The sequence below is a fragment of the Cavia porcellus genome, unplaced genomic scaffold (assembly GCF_034190915.1).
Source record: "Cavia porcellus strain 051 isolate PalLab524CR breed Dunkin Hartley unplaced genomic scaffold, mCavPor4.1 scaffold_9, whole genome shotgun sequence".
Classification (NCBI taxonomy): domain Eukaryota; kingdom Metazoa; phylum Chordata; class Mammalia; order Rodentia; family Caviidae; genus Cavia; species Cavia porcellus.
The window spans coordinates 12,626,288-12,645,486 of NW_026947492.1; the positions used below are offsets into that span (position 1 = coordinate 12,626,288).

Below are 19,199 nucleotides of genomic sequence, written 5' to 3' on the forward strand. Positions count from 1 at the left end.
CTGGTCCTGAGAGTAGGTGATCAGCTCCCCAGAGAGTGCTCGCCTTCTAGGAAGCACACACTTGCCTGGAGGCTCAGATGCAGCACCATGGACAGAGGTGGAAGGGACCTTGCCACACACTGGCGATCTGGTGGGGGGAATTGGAAAGCCCTGCTGTTCTATCTTTCATCTCGCTGCAGGCCAGCAAACATGCCTCTGGCATCTCTGGGCTTGTGCCTTTCTCTTGCCTTTTTCTTGTTTTTGTTCTCCAGAGGTGGTCATGTCCCCACTCTGTCTGTCCTAGGTGATCAGTCTCAGGAAGCAGGTGCTCAGTCTGGAAGCCTGGAAGCCATCTTTGCTTCCTGTGTTTTCAGGGTTCATCTGGAATTCCTGCTCCATCAACTCTATCTTCTAAAGAGTCTCAAATGCACATGTCGTGCCCTGCACTGCCTCTGCCTTACCTCACATCCATCTCCCTCCAGGACTCTTCAGCACTCACCCAGCAGACTTCGCAGACTTCAGACTTAACCCTTCTAAAACTTCTCGAGTTGCTGTCACAGCAGTCCTTCCACAAGCAATTTTGATTGTGTCACAATTTTGATTGTGCTTGACATTCCTCAGTGGCTCTGTAGTCCCCTTAGAATACAATTCAGACTTAGTGTGGTTGCCTTGGAGCTGTTGGGTTTTGGAGTCCTATCCTTTCGGGGTGACATCCCCTACAGCTTTCAGATCACTAAAATTCCCATTTCTTGTCACTTTCAGACTATGCATAGGCAGTTCCCTCCTCCCAGCTCTGCCCTTCCCCTGGGCTGATGCCAGCTCATCGTTCAGGTCTCCACTTAGACTTACTGTCTTGTGTGGAGTTCTGATCCCCCAAGCTGGGTTTGGGTACTCTGGCCCATTGTTCTCATGGCAACCAGTCATCCCACAGTTCACTCTGGATTTGGATTTGATGGCTTCCTGTGTGTTTTCCCCAATATACATTGTCTGTCTTACTCACAGCTGTGTCCCTTGTACCTTGTACAGCCTGGCTTGTGGAAGACAGTTTTAAAAGTCTCAGTGAACCAGTACTAGTATGAAAGACATATTGATGGAGCATTCTGGAGACTCAGGTTTTAGAGCCCACTCTGGCACAACATTTGAGCCATATTTAGCCCTTGTTCTTCTCTGAGCTTTAGTTTTACATCTATGAAGTAGGCAGCAGGACCCCGTGCCCAGGCTTATCTGCATCTCTGCTGCCCTGGAATCTGCTTCTGAAGGAAGGATTGTGCTGCTTTCTCAGCTCTCTTGACTTCCCAGCTGTGAGGACCTACTTCTGGTGTTCCCTGTGCCCTGTCTGTGCAGAGTCTGCTGGGACTCAAAGCCAGGTGTCTTGCCTTCCACTGTCCTCGGACACAGCTGGTATGGCCTTGAGTTCTCCTTGTATCTGGGACAAGAACTTCCTGAAATTCTCTGCTGTCTTCCTCCTCACCTCATCTTGTTTGCTGTCAAGGTTGCAAATAGGAAGCTGCCAGTGCTGTCTCTGTCTCTGAATTGTTACAATAATCAATGGGAAAGTGCTAAATCTATATACTTCTGAGGCTTCCCTTCTCTCAACAGAAATAGGGGACTTCTGGTGCCCGCAGGCCCCTCCCTAGAATCCTCACAGCCTTCATTCAGCACTACAAATGCTTTCACTTCATGCCATTTACCATCCAGGTGGCTCCCAGGTCCATGCAGCACATTTGCTGAGGACCTGCTATAGGGCAAGGGTCATTCTAGGTGCTTTGGACTCATAAAGAACAAGTTAGACAAATCCTGCTTTCAAGGAGCTCATGATTTAGCAAGCATGTTTAGAGGGAACCTATATAAATAAGAGAGATTGTAAATAAGTCAGTTATATAACAGGTGATGAGTTATAGGTTATAAGTGCCGTGGGAAGGAAGAAAGCAGGGCGAGGAAGATAAAGGCCATGGGAGAGTGAGATTGGACTCAAGTCCTGGAGGAGAATGAGGGGTATGCCAGCTTGCAGGAGGATGGTGTTCAAAGCCAAGGGCAGAGCCCAATCAAAAGCCCAAGTGTGGGAGCATGCAGGGGTCTTGAGGAGGCAGGTGGACCCAGTGTTGCATGCAGACTCTGCACACCTGGTGTAAGTCAGAGCATGGTGCTGGGGCATGGTAGACCCCACAGCATTGCTGCAGGTTAGAGGACAGCTGCTGGACCCTTCAGTTGCGTGTCCTAAGATTTGTCCCCATAGAGCCACACGTTAAAACTGGTCTGGTCCTGTGGGAGGAGCTGGCAGGTTTGAACATTGCCTAGTTGCTTGGCAATCCTTGGCAAATTGCGTAACCTCTCTGGCTTTCTGTCTCTCCCTCCTGGGAGGAGGGCCCCAGCTGAGTCTCTCAGGGTTGCTGCAGGATGTGGTGAAGTAAATGCAGAAGAGCCTCAGAGTGGGTGCCCGATGTGATTAACTCTCTGGACATCTCTTCACTGTTCTTCGGGCAAGATATTTATTTTCCCAAAACCTTAGTTTCCTTTTCCAGAAAATAGAGTCAAATAATCCCTCTGTTGCCTGTGGCCTAGACTTTAATAACTTTCCAATCCAGCAGTGTAGATAACAGTGCTTTATAAGTAGGTACCAAGTTTTAGGGGACAGGGATGTATACCTGTGTTTGTGTCCACAGACATGTATGTATTTGTATGCAGTTGTATGTGTGGTTATGCGTGACGCAGCATTCTTTAGTATTTCATAAATGCTTCAAGAATGCTTTATGTATAAGATTTTATGCCTCATATTAGTTGCCTAGTAAATCTTTGTGCATGAGTGCAGTACTGGTGATGAAATGTACTTTTCTGGATTAAAGATGTAGATCAGAATCAGCGGAGCTGTTTGCTACCAGGTAGCAGGAGTAGGTTGCCCTTGTGAATTACATTTGTATGTAATTTTGAAGATTTAACCACGTACCGGTCACTGTACTAGGCTCTTGGCTTGCGTTTATCCTTTGCATGCATTTCTTGTTTGAAAGTCCAACAGCCCTATAAAGTAGGTACCAGTAGTACTATAACTGTTTTATGCACGAGGACACTGAGGCTCAGAATTTAATGTCATGGCCACAGTTTGTAAGTGAAGCAGTTGGGACTGGAACTTAGCCATTCATCAGCTTTGCTACTGTGACAGAATACCTGAGCAAAAAACTTACTAGAAGCAAAAGATTTATTTTGGCTTACAGTTTCTGAGGTTTCAGTTTCTTAAAGACTGTGCCAGGATCATGCATCATGACAATGGGAATCTGTGACAGAGGAAGCCTGGTCACTTCATGGTGGCTGGAAAGCATAAAAGGTCTGGGTTTCCAATGACCCCTTGAAAGACACACCACCAATGACCTATCTTTCCCACAAGTCTCCACCTCCTAAAGGTTGACCACCTCCTAAGAGTGCCAGGGACCAAGCCTGTGGTACCTGGGCCTTTGGAGGACAATCTAGATCCGAACTATGCTCCCAGCCTTCAGGGAAGGATGCACGCACTTATTATTCCAGATACTGCCTTTTCATGGCGCAGGCTCTCAGCAGGAGGAGGAAGTCTGTTCTCTTACCCAGGCCAAGAGGAAAATCCAGGGCCGTGACGTGGCTTCTTAGGTCACTAGCAAACACAATATTGAAGGGAAGAAGGCAAAGGGATTCCCATTTCTTGCCTGTAGTAGACAAGGAAGATAGTTCAAAGGACTGCCTCTCTGTAGGGTACCTGTCTTAGTTACTTTTCTCATTGCTGAGACAGAAATACTTGACACTCAAAGTTAAAGGAGGCAAGATGTACTTCAGCTCACAGTTCATAGAGGTTTCAGTGCATAGTTGGCTGGCTCCAAGGCGGGGTGGCCTGGCAGAGGAGAAACAGTCCATCCAAGTGGGCACGAGATAACGAAGCAGCAGGCAGCAGCCGCATGCTTCCCTGTCTCCGTTTGTACTCCGTCCAGGTTGAAAGTCTATTGATGGTGCCACCCAGTCCAGGACAGAGTTTCCATTATCCACACCCTTCATCCCAGTATCACACACTGAATCCACATTCATGTGCCCTAATTCAGCCACCTATGAAAGTCCGCATCTATGATTGCATGAAGCTTTGGGCAACATGTAGTGATAAGCCATAACAGTACCTAAATTTGTCATTTTTCTTTGGTCTCAGAGTATGTTAAGGATTTGATAAGGATGAGGGCTCTGTGCCTTGTGCTTCCTCCTTAGATGTCCAGAATCTGAGGATGTATGTGTGTATGTATATATGTACATACATATGTGCATGTATGGGTATATGTGAATGTGCATCTATATGTGTACTTGCATGTGTGTACTTTTAGAAGTACCTTTATAGGCATCTATGCTATATGTATGTATGTACATGCATATGTGTATAGGTATATATACATATCTATGGTGAGTACACATGTGTATATGTATTTATGCTGTGTATATTTACGTGCACAGTATCTAGTGTGTGTATGTATATACTCTTGTGTGTGTGTCCATCGTTTCACACCAGCATAAGGGTCACTTTCTCTGCAAAGTCCCCTGACTGTGCCTGGGCAGCACTGAGAGCTCTCTGCCTGGTACCAGACCTGCCTTGCGCTTTGGTTGTGTAATTGTGGTTTCCAGCCTGTGCTGGATGACCGATGCTTGTGTCTGACTCCCCTGCAGGGAGCCCTTGGAGAGAATGTCTTGTCGCAGGTTAGCCTTCTTCATGCTTGCTGAGTGTGCAGATGACAAATGACTGAACAGATGAGTGGACCTCGTGCCACCACTGCCTGTCCCGTCACCTGCTCCGATCATTCACATGGGGACATGTGGTGTGCGTGGGGGTGTGTTTAAGATCAAAGAGGCTGTCTGCCTGAGGTGTGGGGCTCCAGATGATAGATATCTTCAGCACCCAAGCTTATGTAGGAACCACTGTGCTGTGTGTGGCTGGCCTAGGTCTGTGGTGGCACTAGGCTGGACAGCTGTGGTCATCCAGACGTGCCTTTCTTCTGTGGTTCTGGGGAGTTCCTATCTGGCGCCTGCTCTCCTTGCCTGCTGACTGTTCTTGGGTCTTGCGGAAAAGGAAAGTGTTGGGAAGTTGTTCTTCCCGTGGTTAATGTGTTCCATGCCCGCTGTGTCCCCCTGTGCTCAAGTTCCGGGCAATTACCCTCCTGCCAGGTTTTGTTGCTGAGCACAGCAGGTGGGCCTTGTTTGTAATTCACTTGGACCATTAACGCTGGGTTTGCACCATAAGGGTGACTGATCCATTCAGTGCCCCCAGCCCCCAGTGCCAATGGATAGCAGGTACATTAAGATGGCTTTGGGGGTCCAGCTGCTTCTGCCTTTTTAAAACAATGAGACACTTAATCCATTGGTTGTCACAGAACATTTACAGATATCCTCAATGATGGGAAATCTGTACTCAAACACTAGTCTCCCCCTCACCGTGTTGATTTGACTATGGACAATGTTAGCACTAATCACAATGACAGCTATCAAGCATTGAGTACTTGCTATTTGCAGCCTAACTAAGGTCACACCTAATCTTTGAAAGCAAATTTAGGAATATTTAATATTTGCCCTCTTTGATGGGTAGGGAAACTGAGGTTTGACCAGGTTAATCACTGGCCCAAGGTCATATCTGATGAGTAGCAGACTCCAGATCCAAAAGATCGCTGTTTACAGTAGGTAGAGGATGTTGGTTACCCCTGCTGTGCACCAGCTCTTGCAGGGTTGAGTCACGTGAAGCTTCCTGAATGGAGAGAGTGTAGAGGAGAGAGCTCCACCTCGCAATGCTAATTATGTTTTTGCTAGCATCTCTATTAAGATGAGTCACTAAATAGGGGGAAGATGAACAGAATTAAAACATCCTCTTACAGATTCGCTTTTATTAATTAATCATATATTTACCAAGCCCCAACCAGGTGGAAAACATTGTCCTAGGTGTTTTAGAGAAAACAAAGATAAATCATTTATCCATTCAATAAATCTAAGAGACCAAGAGTCAGACGCATATTCTTGAACGTAACAACAGCAAGTGTAGTATTGGGGTGGACTGGCAGAGAAATGCTGAGAGCTAACCAGCCTCACAGATCCTACTTAGAAAATCTCTTCCTTAATTCTGATTATATGTAATTGAATCGTTTTTCATGTATCACACATCTGTGATCTTTGAGTAACCTTGTGAAGAAGCCTAGGCAGGTTGTATGTTTACCATTTCTTGGAAAATTCAGGTGCTGGGAGATTTTGTTGAAACCAGAAATAAGCACAAAGCTAAGTCTGAGCACAGCTGCTGACTCCAAGTTCAGGGTTTTTTGTTTGCAACAAAGTCACCCCACAGTCAGACTCTAGATTGTGGGCTGGGCCTGATGCAGACTTAGTGGTGTGCTTGCTGTCCCATGTCCTACTGCCGCTGTCACTGGATTTGCCTGGGCTCCGCTTCCCGTGGAGAATTCACAAAATACATGCTGTGCCTTGGTGGCTGGCTGCTTACAAATTTTCTTTCCCAGCTTGGGAGGAAATCCCTGTACCTGATGTTCCAGGGGTGTCAGAGGTGGCTTCTCCCACATTCACCTCCCCTCAAACACGGTTACGTGCCCATTACCTTCTGCAGGCCCTGGTGCACCATGATCAGATCGATTCTCTTAAAGCCCAGCTCTGGCTTGGTCTTCTCTTCCCCCCAGACTTTAAGTGGCGCTTTGTTGCCCAGAAGAGAAAGTCCAGCATCCTTAACCTTGGCATTCATGGCCTTCTAGAACTCAGCCCTTCCAGACTTACCTGTCTCTAGGCCCTATGGGGACTCAATGGGCAGCTGCCAACTTAATTTGATCACCATCCTGTGGATACTTCCACTTTCCCCAGGATGTAAATGGAAGATCTCTTCCTCTCTGTATGTGTAGCAGGTCTAGCTCCCAACTGCAAGGGCCTAGGGCTGCTGCTTCACCCCTGGCATCTAGGACTAGCCTGTTGGCAGCAAGGTCTGCCCTGTTGCGTGAAAGCTGCTTCACTGCTGTTATTCATTTTGAGTGTCTGTTGTGCCGTTCCCCAGGTGAGGTCATTGTACTTTCCCAGCACTCCTTGCGGAAGGTAGCATATCTGAGCATCCCAACAGCTGCCAGCACACAGCACAGAGCTGGCTGGGCCCAGAGCATGCAGGGATGCTGGTGCCAGGTTGCGGTGCTGCAGGGATCTGGGGTGCCCAGCATCTGCCCACATAGCAGTCCTTTGTTGGAGGAGGTACAGCACTCTTGGACTTTGTCCCCGCTTCTGACAACTGGTGTTGTGTTTTTGGGGCAAGTGCTCCTTCTGTGGTGGGCAAGGCAGGGAAAGGGACGGTGTTGAGTACACAGACAGTCCGTTGCTTAGCTAAGGATGTTAAGGATTTCCCTCATGTTGCCCTGTGGCTGGGGAAGGGGAAAGGTCAGAGCTTTCAGCCCGCAGACTTTCTGGCTTAGCAGAGGGAAGGCTGCAGGGTTCTGACAGATTCTTCTGCAGTTGATGGCATATGCAGAAGCCCAGGGAAGCTCTTGGAAAGATGATTCTGCATCTGAATTGTGGGAGAAGGGTGGAGGATCATGGTCCCTAGGCTCTCCCCATGCCCTCCTTCTTGAGGAAGGACCTTTCGCCCACAGACCACCAGGGATCCAGCCAAAAACCAGATTCAGGTGAGTGCTGGGGCTGGAGATGGATTCAGGTGGATGGTAGCTGTAGTGGGCATGAGATGAACCAGAGGATAGTACAGGTCTTGAAGACTCCCAGGGTCAGCTCTGAGCAGCATCTTGGCCTTTCACTGGTGACAGGGGCATCAGGCTTGGGAAGGAATGTTTTTGAGATGCTAAGAGAGGCCTGGTAAGACTCAGCATTATTGAGCCCTGGATGACTAGCATCACTTATGGAGGAGGGACCCAGGCTGGGGGGTGGGTAGGTGGTAAGGAGCATGCCCAAGTCTTGGAGCCAGACATAAGGAGAAGCTGGATGCTTTATTGTTTTCTAAATTATTAACTGGATTTTTTAAGTGGAAAAGGTATCTACTTCATTAAAAAGGGAAACATGAAGGAGCATTTTAGAGTGAGAAGCAAATCTACCTCCTAGTCTTGACTGCAGTCCTCTAGCCTTTCACTGGGGCAGCTGGCCAGTAGCCACATCCCCCACGCTGCCCTGAGCCTGGTGCCAGTCCTTGCCCTAAGTGGATGGCAGTCAGTGCTTATGAAGCTGGACAGAAGCAAGGGGTGGGATGGGCCATGTGTGCACATTTGGGCAGTTTCTAGAGGTGGCTCTGAGCCTGACGACTCCAGTAGACTATGACTGGCACTTGGAATTTTGAAAGAGTCACCACTTGCTTTGTTGTGGACCTTCATTTTAAAGTATCTAGTCTTTCTGTCCTCTTAAACTTCACCCCAGAGTGCTCAGGGGCTGGCCCTAGGTTTCCCCTAATGCATGGGCCCAGGGCTCACTGCTTCCTCCCCTGCTTTGTCTAGGATTTAGATAAAAAGAAGTGAAATGGCCTTACTGAGTGTCTGAGAGAGCTAAGATGCTGATGTGCACATGAAGTGTGCACATATCTGTGCCCACCCAGCCTCAGGACTGCTTCTCATAGATTAGTTAGAGTACTTTGCTCCAACCTTGGTCATCTAGGAATCTAAAATAATCCCCCTGTGGCTTTTGGTGGTGGACTTCTGGCTGCATCTCCATTTCGCAGCTGCTACCCTCTCCAGCCTCTTCAGGCTGAGCAGCCTGGCTCCTTACAGATCCCCTTCTGGAAGGTTGCAGTGTACACACCTCACTGGTAGCCTCAGCAGGTCTCGGCAGGGCACTCTCTCCTCTCAAATGCCAGGCAGATTCCTAGCACAGAAGAGAAGGCCGCATTTACCTAGGAGCCATGTTAAAGCTGACCTAAAAGGTATTCATGGTCTCTTTTTCAGCCCACTCAGTTCCCCTGTGGACATCCCTTTGCATGACCTCTTGGCTCTAAATGTGTTACTCACCGCTCTAGCACTCGGCTGTTTGTTTCAAAGCCTCAGCTCATGTGGTTTCTGCTAGGAGCTCATCTCTCCTGGGGCCCAGCCTGGTGGCCTCAGATACATGCCAGGAGCATTTTTCACAATTCCAAGCTGGTTCTGCCTTCCCCTCTGAATTCATGGTCCTCATGCTGCCTCTTTGGCTCCAGCTGGGGATCAGCTCGCCGCCTTCTCATGCTAACTGCCTCCTTTTCAGTGGAGAGGAGATGTAGAAGTTGTGGTCCTGCCTTCCCAGTGAAGGCTGCAGCGTCCAGTACGAGGTTCATGGAGACTTTAGATGCAGAGCCTTCTCCTAGATGTAGGGGCACAGAGAGCGAGGGAGACAGGGAGAGAGTGAATACAGGTTTTCATCCTTAGAGAGGCCACAACTAGCAATGGAAGCTAGTCATCACTGCAGCAGAATACACAGTAAAGGGACTCTCAGTTACAGTTTCCGTGGACACCCTGCCATTTCTGAAGCCCACCGTGCTGTGTGCCACCAGATGCCTCTGGCCTTAAATGACTTGATCTCCTCTGTGCTCCCCTCCTTGCCTTGTTGAAAGTAGCTCAGATCAAACAGTCATCCTCAGGGATGCCGTCCCTTCTGCCACCATCTGGGATACCCTGTGCTTTTTCTTCTCAGTCTCTGTGGTGGCATCTACTTACCTTAATGTCTGATTCACATCTTTAATGTTCCAGACTATAAGCTTTACAAAGGCAGGCACTGTACTCCAGGACCTGGAAAATTGACTGCCACAGAGTAGACACCTGCCAGAACTATTCAATGAATGAAGCACTAAGCATACCAGTACTAAGTATGTTTCTCTCCAGCCAGTCTAGAGTATGAAACCAATAAACACCATTTTGCCTCAAAAGCACTTTACTCATTTGCAAAGCCATTTTACATCTAGCATCTCATTTGGTTTTCTCAGCAATCCTGTAAGGTTAAAGGCACAAGTGCAGTTTCCCCCCTTTACAACAGGGAAGGTAGCAGCCCTGAGAAGTTGAGCGATCTGCTGTGTTCCACTGATGCCAGGCTGAGTGAACGGGAAGGAATTGTTTCAGGGGCGGCTTCTGGGGCAAGGCTGGCTTAGAGCTGCACTTTGGAGGTGCGAAGGTTTGCATTCCTGCTGCCACACGCATGCATTGGAAAGCTGTCTTGTTGGGAGACGATGTGGATGTGCGCGGGGGTGCTTTATGGACAAGAGCTGGAGGAAGTGTTGAATGGGGGCCGTGGAGAGGATGGAAAGGAAGTCCGCGTTTACTGATTGTAGGAACCTGAGAGAGCTGGGCAGCAACTTTTCTGTAGACTCATGGTTGTGGAAATGGATCTTGGCAAGATTAAGGACTCGGCCTCAACCCGCTTGGTGGAAGCCAGGGACGTCTGCTCTAACCTCTGGTGAGGGACATTTGTTTAGAGGTGCGTTAGGAGCTTCATCTGAAATTTATACAGGCGTGGTTTTCTTTTGTGGGGAGGGGAGAGGTTGGCAAGTTCTCATTCCTTTTACAGATCAGCGCCTGAGTATTAAAATAGCTGTCCTTAGAGCTGTGGCCCGGCGTCTGCCAGATCTGAGGTCACGGTGTTTGTGGACCCCTTCCCTACAGTCAGGCCTCAGTAAACCAAACAGCAAGGGCCCGGCTGCCAGTGCTGCTGCTCTCCCCTGGCTAGGCTGCCACATTATAACTTACCACGAACGCCTGGGGTAGCTCCTTGTGGGGACTTGTAAAGGTCAAGAATACCAGGCCCAATGTTCTGTTTTCTTTCCTTTTCTTTGCTTTCCTTTCTTTTTCCCTGCCTCCCTCCCTTCCTTTTTTATTTTTTAACCAAAGGACATTCCAAGACTCATTCTCCTGCTGCTTGCCCCTAACTCACAGTAAGATGTCCAGAAGAGAGCACAAGGTACCTGCATTGAACTTGCCTTGCTCTCCAAAATCATTAAGCTGTCATGATCACATTCCAACACTGCATCAAGTTCAACTGTGTGCTGGGCTGTAGAACACAAGGAGTATACGGTCCTGCAGCCAAAGTCCTGGTTCCTCCCTTTACCAGCCGAGTGACCTTGGTGAGCTAATCAACCTCTTTAACCTTGGGTTCTGCATCTGCATCTAGGGAAAGTGATTCTGTCCACCTTACAGGGGTCTCTTGAACAAATAAACCTAAAATGATATTTTACGCATATTAAATATTCAATAAATATTATATATCTTAGAGTTCAATTCTTAGAACTACAGAATTTCAGAGCACAAAGGTATTTTAGAGAACATTTAATCTAATTATCACACAGCATCAGAAATAGAGACTGAAAGAATTGACCGCCACAGGTGACCTCCAGGATCGTCTTGCATCCTGGTATCAACCTACTTGTTGCCAAGGAACAAGGGATCTACTAAATGTTGCCAAGCTATTTTAGGAAAAGAATGCTGATTGTGGGGCTGGGGTTATAGCTCAGTGGCACAAGTGCCTGCCTGGTAAGCACAAGGTCCTGAGTTCAATTCCTGGTACTGCTCCCCCCTAAAGAATGTTGATTGTCCTTCAAGGAGACCATAGGGCCTAGGGTGATCCAGTTCCTTTGCTCTGGCCTCCCTGCTACCGTGTGCATCCTCCATCCAAGCTGCTGGAGGCTGCATGGAGTTTCTCCCAAGCAAGGGAGAATCAGGGGCAGCAAAGAAGCTGACATCCATTTGTCTTGAGGATCCTGGAACATCAGGAGGAGTAATCAAGACTTTGCTGCCCAAAGTAGAGAGGAAACCTGTAATTCATCTGGCTGCTCCCCGGATTTCTTCTGTCCTCCCCACCACCAAGCACCGTCTGGTGTCTGTCAGCATTTGCTCTGTCCCAACCTGGGAAAATTATGATTAATGAGCAGTAACCATATGAGAATGAGAAGGAGAGAACAGCAGAGAGACTGTTTATAAGTCAGGAGGGGGAAGCCAATCAGCAGAGCTGGGCAGTGGTGAGGCAGATGCAACCACAAGAATGCAGTGAACTGTCACAGCCATGCCCATTAGTGTCATCAGCTGGCCCCTGTGTGCGAATCAGCAGTTGTTGAGTTTCTGCTCAGTATAGGCCTCATAGCAAGTGTGTCAGGTACACATGGGCCTGAAAGAAATGTTCCCTCTCTCCCCGCCTCACGGCAGAAGTAAGTGGAAAGTTAACCTGTCACTCAGCCACACATTTGACAGCCTTGCACCAGGTACTGTCAGGGTTCTGAAAGCAGAGCTGTGAATCAGAGTGATGAAACCCTTGCCCTTTTGGACTTCTCTTCAAAATAGTAGAGTGGAACAGAGGAGCAGAGATGATGCCGTCTGAAAGAGACATTCAAAGGGCTTTTCTAGCTTGGTGAAGCTGAGAAGTCTTACAGTTATGAAAACGTAGATTAGGTTCTCCTAGCAAAGGCGAGGTGTCTGATCTTTGGTGTTAGGGAGAGGAGACATCCTGGACAGGTACATAGGACAGCAGAGGTGTCTCCCATTCCAGTGCCCAGCCTCTCTGCCAGGCTGTCACAGGGCAGTGTGATAAGTAGTACCCTCAAGCCTAGTGGAGGGTCAGAGGGTCAAAGGAAGAGAGCTCGCCTGAGTGGAAAATTTATATGTGAATTATATATTCCTTATTGGCAAGGATGCTAAATGTAACTGTTAAGATACTTGGCAACTGACAGAGTGTTTCCCATGAGCATTCTCTGATTGGATTGTTTCATTATTTCAACAGATATTTTGTGAGTACCTGCTATGTGCCAGCCTGTGCCAGGCACTGGGGAGACAGGTGGAAAATGCAAACTGTTCCCCGCTTTCCTGGCGCTCATCACCCCGGAAGTGGGCACTATTCTTCCCATGTTACTGGTAGACGAAGAGACAGGCACTGAGACTGTGGTGCCCAGGAATATTCACTTAGTAACCTCAGGCCCAGATCTAACTGGCCTCAGTCCAACCTGCACTCTGCTCTTACGATTGGCATGGTCACTCTAAGGTGTCCCAAACAGTGCCCCAACAAGGATCTGTCAGGGAAATCTCTGCCTTCTGAGTCTGAAACTTTCAGTCCTCTATTTAAAAAAAAAAAAAAATAGATAAAGGAGATTTAGGTTTTAGTTTCAGTCTGATGTACAGATGAATCTAATCTTAAAATCACAGTTCAGCTTTGATCAACTAAAAACACTTTAATAATTTAGGAGTGAAAAGGAAATAGCAGTAAAGATATAGCACTGGGTGCCTCTTTCTGCCTGAGAAATCAGATGCGTCTTCTGCTGGCTGCATGAGGCTTGTCAATGCAGGCCGAGCACTCAGGGTCCTGGGACTGGAGTCACAGTCCTGCTTCAAAGGACATAGCCCCGCCTTAGTTTAGTGTATGTGCTGCTGGGTAGACCATCACCAAATGATCAACTTTATCTGTAATGAGTAAAAATGTCTGGCTTCTCTTTTTTGGAGGGGTTCATTTTCTTTTTTTAAAATTTTATTTAAAGAAAGACTAAACAAAATAGGTAGAAATAACACATACGTTCAGAGAAAAAAATAAAAAGTAAGCAATCACTAGTTGATGTTTACATATTGCCATTTTACAAATAGTTGTTCAAGATACAAAAATGGAACATGTAAAGTGCGAATTCAAACAGCGAGACCACAAACAGTTCTGTTCAACTAGCCAACAAAAACTTAGAAATATGGTTGTCAATCCTATACACTTAAACATACATGCAGTTATCCATATCTTCAATTATCTTGAGGTTGAATAAACCCAGGCAGGTTAATATCACTCTGAACAAAGAATAATACTATTGCTGGGTTTCACATTATGACACTCCAGAATCAGCACTGGGTATTTAAGGGTTTCTTTTTTTTCAAAGTATCCGTTTATTTCATCATGTGTCATAAGATCAGTTCTCATAAACTGTTTATAGATTCTACATGCATGAGTCTTAACATGTATTTCTGTCCTTTCTATATTAGAGGGAGAAACAAAACAAGGCAAGACAAAACAAAACATATTCCTGTAAACACATGAAACTGAAAAAAAAAACATTTAAGACCATTGTATAGAGTTCTACCATGGTCCCTGTGTTGTCTCTTGTTATCTCCAATAGAATTGGCTATATCATCAGACATAGTATAATTGAATATATCAGTACATAACAGTATTAATAAAAACACAACTTTGTATATAGTATAGAACTTCAAAAACCGGCAGATATCAAACCAGAATGTGTATCGTAGAGTCTTGTCATCCTCAGTGTAGTTGCCTATACTCTCAGACTTGATACTATCGATCATATCAGTTTTGAATAACATCTTCTCTGCCTCATTTCTGCTATGCTGTTTTTTTGCCATCAGTTGTCTGCTTCTTCGTTCTGTTTTCTGCTCCATTCATTGAGGCCTCTCTGCCACTGTTCCTGGAATCCTAGTACTTTTCTCTCTCTCTCTAGAATGCCCTGGAGTATTCTCTGTAGAGTTGGATTGGTGGTTGCGAATTTCCCAAGTTCCTCTTTGTCTTGGAAGCATCTTGTTTCTCCATTAATTTCTAGAGACAGTTTAGCAGGGTATATCAATCTGGGATAGAGGTTATTTTCTTTCAGGGCTTGGAATATTTCGCTCCAGGCTCTTTTTGACTTGATGGTTTGTGTTGAGAAGTCTGCCATTATTCTGATGGGGCTTCCTTTATAGGTTATCTGTTTCTTGTCTCTAACAGCTTTTAATATTCTGTTCTTATATTGAATTTCTGGGATCTTGATTATTATATGCCTGGGTGTAGCTCTGTTTTGGTTGTAGGTGGCTGGGGTTCTGTATGCCTCATATATCAAAATATCATTTCCTTTTCCTATGTTTAGGAAGTTTTCCTTAATTATTTCTGTGAATAACCTTTGTAGTTACTTTGTTTGTACCCCTGCTTCTTCATTCACATTCTTTATTCTCAAGTTATAGATCTTCTTGTCGTCTTCTAGCCTTTGTATTATTACTGCTTGTTTCCTTGTTATTTTTAAAAAGTTTCTCTTTCATAATCCCACGTTGCAAAATTGTCCTTCAGTTTTTTTTTTTTTCCCCCTGGTACCGGGGATTGAACTCACGACCACCTGCTTGCAAGGCAGGTTCTTATGCCACTGAGCTAAATCCCCAGCCCCTGTCCTTCAGTTTGGGTAATCTATCCTTAGTTTCTTTCAAGCTGATTTGCCATCTTTCCATAGAGTTTTTAATTTCCTGATAATCTCTTTGAATCTGCTTCATGTATTCTATATTTTTTTATATTCTTCATCAAATGGTTCTCTCCTTTGTTTGAGTTCCTCCCTTCTTCCATCTGTGTCTGCTTGAGGGGTGCTTAGTATCTCTTTTATTAATCTTCTTATATCTTGCTTTACTTGGCTAAATATTTCACTTTTGAACTCATCTATGAGGTCCCAAATATATCTCTTTATGTCCACTGGTGCCATGTCTGATATTGCATATTTGCTGTTCTCATTCTCCTTTTGTATTCACCTGTCCTGGGTCAATGTTCTCACGGTTGGGACCTGGGGACTTTTTGTTGTTGCTTCCTGTTCCCATCTTTTTTGCTTCTTCCAAGAGGCCCAAGTTTCTTTCTTTGTTGATTACAATTCTTCTGAAGCACACTAGCTAGATGACCCTTCCCATTGCTGTGTGCTAGTGAGTTGCACACAGGGACAGCATATACTGGCCCCTCTCCTCTGCATCAGTCAAGCTGCTGTGGCCTGCACTGTATTACTTTGCACTGCCTCTCCTCTGGGTCAGTCAAACTTCTGAGGCTTCACTGGGTTAGTGTGGTTAGTGTGCGCCACCACTGTAGGGACTTGATTTCAGATACCTATTGGTTCTCAGCCAGGTCATGTGACCCAGGCCTAGCTCACTCCACCAATCCCATTCAGGAAGGGAACAACTGACTGAAGTCACTGCTGCCCCTTGTACTTTCCAGTCCTGCCTGGTCCCAGAATGTCATGTGCTGGAGCCCCCTTTCTGTAGAATGGCTCCACTCCCATCACCCACCACAGGTCGATGTAGGCACCCCGCCAACTCAGCTCGCCTGCTCACCAACCCCCGAGCTCAATGTAACTGCGCCTCCAGTGAGTCGAAGCAGCAGGACCTTGGATGGCTGGGCAAGTCACAGTGGGACCTCGGATGGTTGACAAATCACAGCTGCGACGGGAACACTGAACCGTTAGCTTTTCCAATAATAGCACCAGGACTGTATGTTTGGTTGGTTCTTCTCACCTTAATTTCTTCTTGGGACGAGAGAATTCATGTCCCTCTGTTTGAGGCTCCCTCTTCTGTATTATGTTGAATTCCAAGTTGACTATCTCAGGGAGCTTCTGTAGCCAGTTGTTATTTATCTGCCATCTTTGCTCCTCCCCATGTCTGGCTTCTCTTGAGACTGTGTTTGCTTAAGTCTGTCTTTGGCCCAGCATCATTACATTAAAGGACAAAGATTCTGGGCCTGATGTGCCAACTGTGGAGTTTCCTTCACTTCCCTGTCTTTTGCCCTTTACCTTCCTGTGCCTACCTGCAGCAGGAAATTGCTTACGGCCTTTTATTCATTGAGTAAATAGGTCTTGTGCCACTGCTGTGTGTAAGTGGACTCTGGTGATGTAGTAGGAAACTAGAAAGAGTTCCTCCTATAGGAGCCTGCAGCGATCCCAGGTGGAGACACATAAAGGCAGTAGCCATAGAGGGAGAAGCACTGGGATGAGGGGTGAGAGGGGGGCACACGTCAGGTACAGGGAACTGCAGGGTGCCAGCCGTGATGGGAATGCTGGGCTAAATGTGTGCTGGGGGGATGGTGTGCTGCAAAGCAAAGATTTCTGAAACACAACACAGCGACGTGCATGTATCTCCAGTGTGTCCCTCAGTCAGTTTTCACAAACTGGACATGCCTATATAACCATGCCCAGCGTGACAAATAAAACATTAGTTCCCTGGAAGCCACTGAGGCCAATCTGCCCTAATCTCAAACTGGATGTCAGAGAGCACAACCTAGCGTCATCTGGGTCTGTACTTTACATAGATAGAGTCGTACTGTATGTGCTCTCCTGTGCCGGTTTCCTTTGCTAAATCCTGTATTTATTAACGTCATTTATGCTGTTGCATATAGTTCTTGATCATTCATTTCCATTTCTGTGTCATGTTCCACTGTGTGAGTATACAGTGTATTTCTCCATTCTGCTGCTAGATGTTTGGGTAGTTTCCAGTTTGGAGAAACCTACACACCTGGTGCATGTGTTTGATGACTATATACTGCATTTCTGTTGGAAACTCCTGAGCAGTGTAGTATCTGGGTTCTTATGATATGTGAAAAGCTGTAGTAGACCGGTTTTCAAAAAAAAGCTATGTGAATGTTCACTTCTAATGGCACTGTGTGAGAGTTTTTAATGTTGTCTTTTTTTTTTTTTTTTTTTTTTGTCTCTCTGGTGGGTAATAGCGGTATACTGTTGGGGTTTAAAGTCACAGATCCCTAATGCTGAGTGAGTCAAGCATATTTTCAAATATGTACAAGGCCATTAGGGTCTATTCTTTAATGAAATGTCTGTCCAAGTCTTTTACTTATTTTTCTATCAGAACATCTGCCTAGGGAGTAGGAGAAGGAAACACTTTAATACCAAGGGCATGTGATATTAGCATATCCAGGTGCTGACCAAGTCTCCCTTGATCTCAGGGATGGGGCCCATACTGGTTGCCTACAGACTGTGGGTGCTAGAGTTCCTATGAGGTCTCTGTGGGGGACAGTGACACGTTGCCATGGGGAGGCTAGCTCCCTGCACACTTCTGCATTTGACATCAGGAAGGAGGAGAAGGGATCAGTGGGATATGGATGGGGATTAGGGTTGGTTTGTAGCAGGCAGCAGAACCAGATATGGACACCAGCTGATGACTTGGGAATAAATGTATCCCCCCCATCAGGAACTGACATGCATTTAGCCCCCCATTAAGGCAACTCCTGCTCATGGCAACTTAGTTCTCAGTGCAGTTCCATCGAGGCTTGTGTTACTACAGTTACAGACAAGGAAACTGAGCTGAGACAAAGAGATACCTCAGGAAGACAGTACAGCTGGCAAACCAAGTCCCTTCCCCACTGATTCAGCAGTGTGCAGAGCAGCAGTGTGCAGAGCATGCTGGGGCTTGGGGCAGGGAAATTACTCTCCTCATGCCTCCATCTTCTGTCACCTGTGGCTCCTATTTCTTAAGCACAGATGAAGGTCTTTATTCTGCATTGCAGATTTTGAAAGAGAAACGAGTCTCCATTAATCCTGTGACCTTGGTTACAGCAGTTCTGCCTGTGTGAATCAAGGGCTAGAGTTAGAGTTTGAGCCTTCTTTGAGTGCTGGTGGGCACAGAGAGGAAAGACAAAGGTCGGACTCCTTGGCTTTGGCAGCAGTTTTCCCAGGACACCCTACAAGTTCTCAAGGTGGCCTTGGCCCTCCCCAAGTAGTTTTCCCTGGAGGCTCAAGTCACTGGGCTCTGTGGGTTGGTTTCCTAGCCCTTGTAGGATTCATGAGCTCCTTCCCCTCTTTCACAGAGGTATGTCATGCCCAGACCAGCAGAGGGCTCCATGAGGATTTATAGAAGATGCCCCGCGTCTCGGCGCCTTTGGTGCTGCTTCCTACGTGGCTCGTGATGGTCGCCTGCAGCCCCCACTCCCTGAGGATTGGTAAGTGAAGGCCAGCTCTGGGGTACATCCCCAGTCACTACTCCAAGGTTCCCCAAGGGCCATCTGTGTGGTGCACAGGTCTTGTGGGAAGCTGTCCAAACCCTGCTCTCTGCCCTCTCTGAGTTTGGCTGGGGTAGAGGTAGAGGTGGACGTGGTGGTAATGGGGGTGGAGGTGGAGATGGAAGTGGAGGTGGTGGTGGGAATGGCTGTGGAGATGCTCGTTGTGGAGGAAGTGGTGGAGGTGGTGGAGGCGGTGGAGGCAGAGGAGGTTGGAGGTGACGTAAGTGGAGGAGGTAGTGGAGGTGGGGATGGTGAAGGTAGGATGGTGGTGGGTGAGCAAGAGATCAACAGCTCTGGTCTGAGCTCCCCTGGTGACTGGATAAAGATGCGTATAACTCCCTGGTACCGTTTATGATGGATTCAGCCTAGCACATTAAGAGGTGGGCTAGAGATAAGAAAAGAAGACCAAGAAGATCCCAGAAGAATCCTGGAGAGTGTGCAATGTCTGCGGCAATTTGGATGAAACCAGGAGTCTGTTCAGTGAACCTGGCCTGGCTGCTGGAAGGGCCATTGCTTTGCCATCTGTTTGCTGAGGCCTGGTTCTG

The 19,199-nt window shown here is 46.9% G+C and overlaps 1 protein-coding gene across 1 annotated transcript in view; it reads left to right on the forward strand.

The window, feature by feature from the left end:
* Positions 1-19,199, forward strand: part of Grik4 (glutamate ionotropic receptor kainate type subunit 4) — a 431,262-nt gene that overhangs the window by 107,224 nt on the left and 304,839 nt on the right. Inside the window, 1 exon segment of the mRNA XM_063255944.1 lies at positions 18,463-18,594. Coding sequence (XP_063112014.1) covers positions 18,513-18,594 — 82 coding nt within the window. The 5' untranslated portion in view covers positions 18,463-18,512.